General features: G+C 42.1%; 1 protein-coding gene across 1 annotated transcript in view; it reads left to right on the top strand.

Annotated features, from left to right (window-relative positions):
* The window catches only part of LOC138769396 (neurotrophin-4-like), a 69708-nt gene extending 67919 nt beyond the window's left edge, over positions 1–1789 (top strand). Inside the window, exon 2 of the mRNA XM_069947833.1 lies at positions 912–1789. Coding sequence (XP_069803934.1) covers positions 933–1640 — 708 coding nt within the window. The 5' untranslated portion in view covers positions 912–932 and the 3' untranslated portion in view covers positions 1641–1789. The remainder of the gene's footprint in view (positions 1–911) is intronic.
* Positions 1790–12721: the final 10932 nt, after the last annotated feature.

Genomic DNA, 12721 nt, shown 5'->3' with positions numbered 1-12721 from the left:
TAATATGGGTAGAAGTCAGATTTGCACGGATGAGGAATTGATGGCATACAATTGATGCCATGACCTTCCATTGTAGTATACCCCTTTAAGTACAGTCCTAGGTAGTCTACTTTCAGGGCCAGTTAAGCTCCCAATGAAATAAGCTCCAGAATGTGATTGCTTATTTTTAGGATCTGTGCAAAACTTTTTATGCGTCTTACTATTTTTTTCTGACCTGTATGAAGTGTCATTAAGTTGGTTCTTGTGATGTGGCGCTTAAAGGGGTTGTTCAAGATCATACTGTACTTATCACCTATACACAGGATAGTTGACCTGCATCTGATCACTGGAGATTCCACTGCCAGGACCTCTTGATCACAATAACAAGCCTTCTATGTCATTTTTGTGATTGGTGGTCTATCACTCAATTCAATTTCTATAGGACTGGCCTTCGCTCTGTATTAATCTTGAGTAGAGATGAATAAACCTCGAGCACACCCAGCTTCGTCCAAACCCAAGCATGTGGCATCTTATTAAAAGTGGCTGCAAAAGTTGGATGCCATAAGCTGTATCCATGTTTTCCAGGACTTGGTAGGGCTGCATCCAACTTCTACAGCCATCAGTTATTAAATGCCACTCACTTGGATTTGAATGAATTTAAGCGTGCTGAAAATTCGCTCATCTCTAATCTTGAAACAAGCCCATCTCAACATTTCCAGATCCCTATAAACCAAAATTAACATTGAATTTCTACAATTTTTGTCATTTCTTCCCTTAACTATATATGTGTCTTGGATGACTTGTGATGTCTCATTATAGAACTAGTAATGTATGAAAAGTGGGATGGGGTCATAGTGTAATTCATCTTATTCTGTATAGTCTATGTGTATATTAGGATCACTACGTAACTGTGTTCTCTCTTCTCTTTGCAGTTGTTTGAGGTGGATTAAGTAATGCTCCTCCGCCTTTATGTCATGGTGACCTCATACCTTTGTGCCATTAAAGCTGCCCCCTTCCAAAACCAGACCACAGATCGGGATTATGGCCATCGGAATTCCTCCAACTCCACAGACCAACCACAGAACTTCTTTAATTTTACTGAGGGACTACATGATGGCTTGTTCCCGGACTTAGCGAGCACATATCCAGACATGGCTGGCAAAGAGTGGAACCTTTATTCCCCAAGAGTTGCCCTCACTAGTCAGGAGCCATCGGGACCTCCTTTCTTGTTTTTGGCGGAAGAGCTGGTTTCACATTCAGAACCGGCTAACAGGACTTCTCGGGTGAAACGGGCACAAGGGTCAGATGCAATCAATCTTTCTCGAAGAGGAGAACTTTCTGTGTGTGATTCCAGGCATGTATGGGTGACGGACAAGAAGACAGCCATTGATATGCATGGCAAGACAGTCACTATCCTATCTGAAATTCAGACACTAACAGGACCACTAAAGCAATACTTTTTTGAGACCAAGTGTAACCCTGAAGGAGGTACCACCAATGGTTGTCGTGGGGTGGATAAAAGACAGTGGATATCAGAATGCAAACAAAAGCAGTCCTACGTCAGAGCATTGACCATGGATGAAAAGCTAGTGGGTTGGCGCTGGATCCGGATTGATACAGCATGTGTTTGCACCCTGTTGAGCAGAAGAGGAAGGACGTAAAATTAGAGATGACAGAGGGTTATCCTCTCCATGGTTTACTGTGGTTAAGGAAAGCGAATGGAGCTCCTGTTGTTTTCCTTAAGCTGTTTACAATATGGCATAATGGCCGACATCACACATTCCTGGAGTCATGCCGCAAACACACTACATTTGGGGGGATGGAAGAGTCGTGAACCAACAGCTGTCATCAGGAGTGGTTTAACTTTACTATGTTGGGAAGGAGCACAAAACTGGATACAAAGAGACACCATACAGATCTCAGTCCACATGGGGCAGAAATTGTCACCTCTCAGTGCTTTCTAAATTTAGTGCCTTTTCGTCCTGAATTTGCACAGCGTAGTGAACATGTCAGATGAATTTTATCACCCATGGTAGGATGTGGACAACCTATGCATCCTCTATGACTACACAATGGTGACGTTACACAGATGATGCGAAACTGGCAGAGATTTTAAATGAAAAAAAAAAAAAATTTATTTGGATTTGATGAATAATTTTGTAGAAATGGAGAATGTGTGTTTATTTGTTATCCCGCCCACAGGTACCCGGCGGGTGACATCGTAAGCTATTATAAAGTGGTTATTCTATTTGTAAATTTTATATGTCTATAAATATATATATGTGTATATATATATATATTGAGAAATATAACTTATTGTCATTTTCTTTTTATGGACCGCATGTTACAGCCTCCTATTTTGCTTCTTTCCCATCATGCTTTTTTTTTCTACCCAATATTTATTACCCTTTCCTCACTATCATATCATTCCCTCCACAATAGACTTCTGGCTTACATGTTTTATCATTGTTGTTTCCACTACCAGGAGCCATGAGTTTATATATATAATATTTTCTATAAGCAATCCTGTACTTGAATCCCAAATGGAAAGAACAGTTATTTTTTTTAAATGAAATATTCTGTATTTTGCCCTCTGTTATGCTAAAAGGTCACATATGTTAGCTGCAAAAGAGACACCTATGGGCCATATGAGGTATTACACTATAGTTTACCAATATGCATAACTTCATTTGCCGTGTTTCATCCCTCTCAAGCAGGGTCAGGTATGGAAGGAGGGTAGTAGGAGGTGTTACAGCTTGCTGCACTTCAGGAGCTCAGGAAAGCCTCTTTGACTCCTTTTACTATAAAATAAAAGCATTCTTTTAAGTTCTGGAATCACCGACAGATGTATTAACCTCCTCCCGCCGCCGCACTGTAAATTAACGACGCTGCAGCCTATGCCTGATGCTGCAGCGATGTTAATTTACTATCCAGAATGACACAGGCACAGGAGAGCTGCGCCTGTGTCATCCGCGGCGGTTCCCGGCTATCAGTGATAGCCGAGGATGTGCCACAACTCTCGGCATCGGAGCCGCGCATCTGTGCTGAGATTTAACCCTATAGATACTGCAGCATCTATGGGGCTTCTGACAGAGAATTCTCCCTCTACAGAGGGAGAATTCTCTGTCTGCTGTCCATCGGGGCTCTGCGAAGTGATCGCAGAGCCCCGATGGTAGCCATGGAAACCGGAAGCCTCAGGTTTCCTGACTACGGAGGCCAGCGGGGGAAGGAGGGAAGGTTGGGCACGCGCCCGTGAGCTCTGACCCTCCCCTCTCTCCCCTGCCGCTGTCACAAGATTGTAACAGCGGCAGGGGACAGAGGAGAGGGGGCAGACATAGGGACATCAGCTTATGGGATCATTATGATCCCATAAGCTGATGTCCTAAAACGACCTGGGCATTGAGGAATCAATGACCCCAGGTCCTGAAAAGATTAAAGGTACTTTGTGTTTCCCTGATCAAACAGCTATCTAACAGTGTTAGCAGTTTAGAACAGTAATTGCAGCTGACAGATTTCCTTTAAGGGCACCATGACATTACATTTATGTAGTCTCATGGCATTATCACAGTAACACAACATGCATTGGTTTTTACATTGTCCAAGCATCTGCACATGCCCTCTCATGACAGCAAAACATGATGTCATAGTCACCAATTCTAATATAGGGATATCAGACTCGCTGCCTTCTAGCTGTTGCAAGACTGTAATTCTCTGCACGGCCAAAGCTTTAGCTGTCCAGGCATGATGGGAATTGTAGTTTTGTAACGGCTGGAGGGCATCAGTTTGACACCTGTGTTCTAATCAGTATAATTTACAGTGAATTATTATAAAAAATAAAATCAGAACTAATCAATTATAAGCATTTTAAATATCAGATGACAGTTTCACAGGTTGAAGATTTGAAACTTCAGATTTGGCCCTGTGTAATGCCTATGTAATTAAAGGGATTATTGCAAAATTATAACCTATCTATCCACAGGAAAGATAAAAAGTATCTACAAATAGGGGCACCGATGGGAATCCCATGTCCTGCAAATGACTATAGCAGCAGTCCAGTGTGCAGGCTACCGCTCCCTTCACTTGCTATAGGGCTGCCAAAGATAGCCAAATAAAGTGCACAGCTATCCAAACCAGTGCCATGGCAAGTGACTACAGTCGCAGTCAAGCATATGCGCTGCCTCTTCATTTACTTATGGGACAAGGGACCCATGTCCTCATGATCAGAAGGAACAGACATCTCTGGGTTTGGCTTATCTCTCCAAGAGCAAAGGAGTTGGGAAATGAAACTCCATGCAACCCCTATCTCCACCAAGATTATCTGTAAGTGGACTCTCAGGAGACTCTCATACACTGTATGCTTATGGTAAAAGTATATAGTGTATGGGGACCTTAATAGTCTCATATGTTATTCAATGTGACTTCAGACTTGACCCTCCTGGAGGGTAAGGGCATACTTATTGAATGTGAAATTCCAGGGTATATGGTATTCAGCAACCCAGGGGAATGGGATGCTGACAATTACCACAGCTTGTATCCACCGGACCAATTTGCTTCTACTTGCTGAATGTAATCTTAAAGTGACATGCATATACTGTTTAGTTATGAGACTGTGGTCGACCGCAGAATTTCACATCAGATAAGTGTGAACCCTTGTCTGTCAGTATAGAAGATTTATAAAAAAAAAAACAACAACAAAAAACAGAACTAAATCCAACCCACAAAAAAACAGGTACAAGGCAAGTGTTTCAGTTGCCCATAGCAACCAATCAGATTTTGCTTTCATTTTTCTATACAGGGGTATCAAACTGATGGCACTCCAGCTGTTGCAAAACTACAATTCCAATCATGCCTAGACAGCCAAAACCAAAGCTTTAGCTGTCCATGCATGATGGGAATTGTAGTTTTGCAACAGCTGGAGGGCCATCAGTTTGACACCTGTGCTCTACACTAGAAATGTTGGAATGTGATGGGTTGCTATGGCAACTGCTCCACTGTTACCTTGCAAAAACTTGGATGAACCCCCTCCTTTGTGCTTTATTATATGGTACACACCATGGGGGAGATTTATCAAACATGGTGTAAAGTGAAACTCAGTGGCTCAGTTGCCCCTAGCAACCAATCAGATTCCACTTTTCATTCCTCACAGACTCTTTGGAAAATGAAAGGTGGAATCTGATTGGTTGCTAGGGGCAACTGAACCAGTTTAACTTTACACCATATTTGATAAATCTCCCCCATGCTCTCTTATCTTTTATATATTATATTCCCCTTTTTTAAACAACGGTTGATTTTTCTTGGAGGAAGCATTAAAGGATATCTATCACGTTTATAGATTTCTCAAATGTCAAAATTTTGATGAATAAGGGTCCGTATATATCATTTCTTGCAAACACTGGTATCTTACTTGTTTCCTGAATGACAGGTCAGAAGTTTGTAAGAAATAAAGGTATACTTTAAGCAACATGATCAGAAGGTGTTATGACCACAGTATACCCAGGCAATAGAAGGGCCCATGCATACAGGCATACTATGTCTCTGTGTGACCTCCATGTGACATACAGCCATCCTTCTACACTCTATGGCACCACACTGTACCTCTGTATACCTGCATTCACATTTTCTTCTCATGAAGTTCTGTATTAGTGTAACAGAATAAAAACTGTGCATGCTTGATACAAGAAAATATAAAAGAAGACCACCCTAGAGAAGAGTATGTCACCTTATGAAAGCATACAGAATAACTAGCGATGGGCGAGCCAAGCCTCCCGAACCCAGATTCGTTCAGAACTTTGCAAATAAATGTGATTCACTACCAGAATGATGTTCGGATGGGTTCGGGAAGATGGCGGCCGCACATCTTAAAACAAACAAAAAAAGATATACTCACCAGCCTGAGCTTCCCCGGTGTCCTCTTGTGGCTCTCCGGTGTCTTTAGCAGCCTGTAGTGCGACAGCCCACTCAGTCAATCACAGGCTGACTGGGTCAGGACAGCACCGCGACCAGTAATTGACTGAACAGGCTGTCACCGGAGAAGACGGACATCGGGGGAACGATGAAAGGTAAGTATGATGAGTGACCATTACAAGCTGCAGAAAAACAGCTAAACCCCTGCAAGCATTTAGCTGTTTTAGTGCGGTTCATTAAAGTTCGGTTCAGCACGAATCTGAACTTTGCATTAAAGTTCAGCGAACCGGACAAACTGAACTTTTCAAATGTTCGCTCATCCTTAATAATAACATGTTACTAATTACCCATAATGCCCATAATCCCTAACATGGAGTCATGTACTACAATAATTTCCAAACATTATAATGCTGCTACAGTACAGATTATCAGACGGGTGTGTATGCACCGGACACTTACTGACGCCCTAGGTGAGAAAAAAACCTGTCCTCACTTTCATGCTGCCTGAAACACAAGTCATTGGGGCAGTGCTCAGCGCCTTTTCCCCGCCCCATTGGCATTCATAGATCTCTCCCTAGACTGAGACAGAGATATCTGTCAATTAAGCCTGGTAGGGCGCATCGGGGAGCGTCCTGATGAGTCGTGGTTCAGGCAGCATGAAAGTGATATATTCCCTTTAAATGGGGATTTCCCAACTAAGGGAAATACATAGAATACATTTTAGTATGAGGAACATAAATCAGAGTCTATTCATAGGTGTCTCTCACTACTGGTATTTTCTGTGCAGGCTGACACCCATTACATTTCTGCTACTGATCCTGAGCTACAGTCCAGAGCTGCATTCACAATTCTGCAGGCTTTAAAGATGTAATTTCCCATTCATGCTTGTTTGGTGTCTGGGAAGCATCATGTTATACTAGGAACCGTATAGTATGCAAGAAACTCCCCACTACATTATGGGGGACACTGCGTGTGGCTAACTGCATGCTTGGTGATTGGTTCCAATGACAACTAGCAAAAATAGGAATGCAGTTCTGGGCTATATTACAAGCAGAATGGATATACGATAAGTATGCATAGCACTAAAAGTTACTCAATATTTTTCTTTGCTTTTTTTCTGTATCAATATTATAAAGGGGTTTAAAAGTGGACATATTCTTTAAGGTGCCCTAGGTGCAGATTGACCTATTTCAAGGAAAGGAAGAAGACTTTCTGCTAATCCCTGTACACATAGGGTCACCTTATAGCCTATGCAAACACAAGCATATATAGAAACAATACAGCCCCCCCCCCCCCCCCAAGACTGGCTCACAAAAGCAGAATGTTTGAAAATTTTCTATTGCATTTTATTTTCCTGTTATTTCCGTCCTTTTTTTGGATGGGAACGGGTTGCAGAATTTTCTACCAATGTCTAAAGCAGGGATGGGAAACTTTGGCTCTACAGCTGTTGCAAAAACAATTCCCATCATGCCTGGACAGCCAAAGCTTTGGCTGTCCAGGCATGATGGGAATTGTAGTTTTACAAGAGCTGGAGAGGCCAAAGGTTCCCTATCCCTGGTCTAAAGTGATTCCATTCACACCTCTATTTCTTACAATGAACCGTACGGCATCTTATATCTGGTATTAATGTTAAGTACATGGATTTTTCCTACTCCAACCTTTCTTTCCTCCAACATTTCATTTATAACTTATTTGTGTTACTATTTTCTATGACAAATAGTCTGATAAGTTTTTTGTTAATTCCTTTGACATGGAAACCAAATAAAATCCTTATTTCCTAAAGCAGCAGTAGTTTTCTTGTTCTTTGCTTATATGTGTTCTATGTAGAGATGAGTGAACTTCAAGCACACGTAGGTCTATCCAAACCCGAACGTGCGCCATTTTAATACCGGCTGCTTAAGAAGTTGGATGCAGCCCTGAAGCTGCCTGGAAACATGGATACTGCCTATGGCTATGTTTACATTTGGTAAGAGACCGGCCGTTCTGTGACCCAGCCGGTCTCAGAAAAGATCATCCCAGCCAGTACTGCAGTACCGGCCAGATAATCTTTAGCATCGTTGAGTTCTGATGTGGGTGCATCCATGCGTGCCCGCATCAGAACTCTCCACTGCACACAATACCGCATGCTTCATTGTGTGAACTGACAGGGTTTGTCAGTTTGTTGCGGTGCCGCCAGAGGGACCCGGCCAGAGTGTATACCATGTGTATACACTCAGGCCGAGATTCCCTCAGCCTGCAGCACTACGTACACTACTGTTTAAAAGTTTGGGATCCCCCAAACAATTTTGTGTTTTTCATGAAAAGTCACACTTCTTCACCACCATACGTTGTGAAATGAATAGAAAATAGAGTCAAGACATTGACAAGGTTAGAAATAATGATTTGTATTTGAAATAACATTGTTTTTACATCACACTTTGCTTTCCTCAAAGAATCCACCTTTTGCAGCAATTACAACATTGCACACCTTTGGCATTCTAGCTGTTAATCTGTTGAGGTAAGCTGGAGGGCGCAGGGCTGCCAGTTTAAAAGTTTTTTTTATCACTATAACTGCATCACCTGCCAAACTGACCGCAGGACAGATCTTGGATTAAAAGCCGATATCTGAAGGTACAAGTGGTTTGGGGGGGGGGTCAGATTGTGGGTACAGAGTCACTTTAAGCCCACCTCCTGCCACCAAGAATGACCAAGATCATCCACAAGACTGGGAGGGGTTTGCACAAACCTCACTTTACAAATAGAAAGTGTAATGACCCACCAAAATCAGGACTGTTAGCAAGTATGTACAACAGGCACATCTCAGAGGACCTGCTGTTTTGGAGATGCTGTGACCCAGTCATCTAGCCGTCCTAATGAGGCCCTTATGCTTGCCCATTTCCCTGCTCCCAACCAGAAATGAGAACAACTGAGCGTTTGGCATTTGAATACCGGTAGCTGAAAAAGTTGGATGCAGCCCTAGGGTGTCACAGAAAATATGGATACAGCATATGGCTATGTTCACACAAAGTATTTTTTTTTAATTAATTACAGCCGTTGTTGCAAACTGCAACAACGGCCATGATTAATTCAAAAGATACATTACACTGATGTCAATAAAATCCCGGACGGAGTGTATACACATAGTATACGCTCTGGCCGGGATTGCAAGCAGCTGCATGGAAAACAGCCATGTCAGTTTTTTGTGGCCGCTATTCATTGAAAAGCAGCCGCACAAAACTGTCAGTTCACACAATGGAAAGTGCGGCTCCGGCCGCACTTTCCATTGTGTGCTATGGTAAAGTGGAATGCACCCGCATCCCAATTCAAAAGAAGTGAAGTTCATCCGGCCGGTACTGTGGTAACGGCCAGGATGATATTCACTGACACCAGCCCTTCTGTGACGCGGCTGGGTCAAAGAACAGCCGGTGTCTCACACTGTGTGAATCCGGCCTATGGTTGTATTTATATTTTCCTGAGCTCCCTAGGGCTGCATCCATCTTCTTCAGCCACCGGTATTCAAATGCTGAACCATCTCACTTGGGCATGCTTGAGTTGTGCTCATCTCTTCTCCCAACTCTTCACTTGCTACCTTATACACAATGCTATTCCTTTCACCTTCACTTGGTTTTAATGTAATGGCTGATCAGTGCCCATAAAATTTGAGGACCGCCCAGTTGACTACATAGCCCAAAACAAGCAGAGATTTACATGAAAAAACATAATAGTTATCCTGGAACTTTTTCCATGAAATAAATAAATAAATAAATAGCTAATAGTCATGTGACCAGCATCTAATTGTCCACTTGAAATAGAACCAAGAATTTCTGCAGTTATAACCTAGTTTTTTTAATGTTAGTAGCAAAATAAAAAAAATTTCTTTTTTTTTTTTTTACGAGAACCCGGTACAGAGATTGCCGTAAGTAAACCCTTGAAGTTAAAATGCATTTTGATATAATTTACCCTAAGCTTTATTTTCAAGTACCAACAAATATTCTGATGGCAATAAAACATTAGAGCGCCCCGGGTCATGTAACACCTTTTAACTTTTCCAGATTGTTTCATCATTAACAATTTAATAGCTCATGCGAAACAAAGCCAGAATACTTATAGGTGGAAAGTGAAATGGGTGAATATGGGTTTATACAGTGGCCAATGCGGCGCGCTCCTGTACTGTTCTCACATTCCACATGGAGTACACTCCGTAACTTATGGGCAATCATTACAAGGACGACAGGAATTATTTTGGTTTTGGAACGGACTGACGTCTGCATATTTTGCATCGCTCTTATTCACCGTATTAAGATATGGATTTTCTAGCGCTCTGCTAGTCACTGATGATTCCTCCCTGGTTTGGATGCTTGCTGTTTATGATGCCAACGTGTGTGGCCATCTGCTTGGTAAGGCGTGCACCTGGCGGCTCTAAAGCTTCTGGTATTTGCACTGGTCGGCTGGTGGATTTTACAACCTGCAAATCACCTTCTGTCTGCTACTGCGTGAGGTGCTGTCAGTGCAAACTGTACGTAAAAAAAAAAATATTACTTGTATTAATAAGCCTGACAGTAATATTTCTGGGAACATTTGGACTTCGGGACAGTCATCCCTGTCAGAGTGAAAAGTCTCGGCACTCTCTTTTATTATTTCAGGGGAAATGACATATCTGAATATCCCAGAATGTAATGGGAAAGGGGGCCTATCTTTTAGGCAATGTCCAGAACATGGACACCATCTTGAAAGCCACCATATTGGATGAGAGGCACCTTTTTTCCAATGGAGTGTGGTCATGAAGAATATCAAAGAAGACCAGCATTGTCTCAGCAAACAGATCTGCTATATCTCTTGTGGTACAAAAGATATCAACACAAAAAATTGCAATAATAGTTCAATAACAATTGGTGCTCAGAGTTCAACACCAAGGACAACCCATTGAACATGTCAAATAGCTGTGCATCACAGAGAACGTTCCTGATTGTTGTTGCATTTACCTTTTTCTTTGGTTCGGAAAACTGCATCAATAACTGCACCAGTGATCCCGACTTTGGTCATTTTATTCAATTTACTCTTAGTGAACTTTCCCCTATGTGTCAGGGGACGCACAAATCCATCGCACGCTAGCCATAATTTTTCTAAATTGCGCAAAAAGTTGTGAAATTCTACAAACATTTTAAAAAATCTGAAAAAGTCAAAACAAATTTCATTCTAAGAAATTTTGAGAAAACAAGCCAAATAGTGTAAAAGCGAAAAGGTAGTGTGCACAGAGCAGCCATACGGTATTGCTTGGATAGTGTCATATAGTGCCCATATAAATCTGCACTGCTGTTATGTAAAATCCTGCCTGTGTCCGCTGCTGTGGTGCCCTATAATAATTCCAGTGCATATGTGGCTGCCCATCTAGGGGCTGATTTCCCCTATGATTTACTCCAGTCAATGGTGTAAACCATAGTAACTATAGTTTGGCCCCTGCTCCCTTTGCCACCCAAACCAAAAGTAACCTGCCAAACAAAGAAGCTTTGCAGAAAAAAGGGTGCCAATGCCAACACTGAGCTGCATGGTACCCACTAAAAGCCATCTAGAGTCTATATAGTGTAAAATAATGCTGATGGTACCCAGAGAAGTCTGTACTTTGTCCACATAGATGTATACAGTACCTATTAAATACCACATAATAATATGCTTTGCCTATGTAATGCAAAACCTTGCCTTGGTTTGCAAATGAGAGCCAAATAGTGCCCACATTGTGTGACAAGAGAGACAACTAGTACAAACTTTTGTCCAGGTAACCTGGTAACAGCACCACCCATGTCCTCTGGTTGCATGTGGCATTGCATCTCAATTCTATTGAAAAGAATAGAGCCAAGTTGCAATACCACGCAAAACCAGAGGACAGGGGTGGTGCTGTTTTTGGAATAAAGTAACTATGTTTTTCTAATGCGGAAAAACCCTTTTAAATTCAGTGAATAGTGGTTTATTTGACCCAACTGATTCAGTTTAAACCAAAGTAATGCTGATGAAAGGTATATTAAGATATTAAACCTTCTGCTATTTGCCCCCAGAGAGCAGTGTGGTATATTGAGTATAGACTGCATTCCAGCTGTTGAACCTTTGCAGCAGGAGCTTTCAGCACATCATAAAGTTGTATAAACAGGACAGTGAAAGGCATAGACTGTGTAACAGCGACATCTAGTGGCCACTTTGTATTATGCCACCCAGTTCAGGTACACAATGGGGGACATTTATTAAGTCCGACGTTTTTTACGCCGGACTTAAAAATGTCCCCGCATATCCGGCGCTACGGGGATTTATGTAGAGGCTGACTGCCTCTACATAAATCCCGTGCGTTCCGGTGCGCACAGCCGAAAACCTACGCCAGCTGAGGACTGGAGTAGGTTTTCGGGGTATCTTTTGGCGGAACGGATGATAAATCGCGCGGACTCTGAGTCCGTGCCCTCCGTTCCGCCCCCTTCACACCCCCTCCCTGCCCCCCAGCGTACTCGTCGGAAAGTGCCGATTTGCGAATATTTTATTTGCAAATCGGCCATTTTCTAATAAAATAATGCGCAAATCGGCACTTTCCGCCGAAAATCATCCGTATGCCGGATGATACATGTCCCCCAATAAGTATATTTATATCTTCTGTACTTGGGTTGTTTTAGGGGGAAAATTTTTAGATGGGTCCAAAAAATTGTAAAATAAAATATCTATTATGGTATTGGCTCGTACTAGCCTACAAGGGCTTTATTTTATCATCCTTATTATAGCAGCAACACATGGACGTGTATTTAATATCATGGATGTGAAACATGTTAATAACATGTGAAAACCACACAGCCAATAACTGCATTGCAAACCCAATGGGTGGCAA

This window comes from Dendropsophus ebraccatus, chromosome 12 (genome assembly GCF_027789765.1).
Source record: "Dendropsophus ebraccatus isolate aDenEbr1 chromosome 12, aDenEbr1.pat, whole genome shotgun sequence".
Classification (NCBI taxonomy): Eukaryota; Metazoa; Chordata; class Amphibia; order Anura; family Hylidae; genus Dendropsophus; species Dendropsophus ebraccatus.
This window is presented reverse-complemented; position numbering and strand designations above follow the sequence as displayed.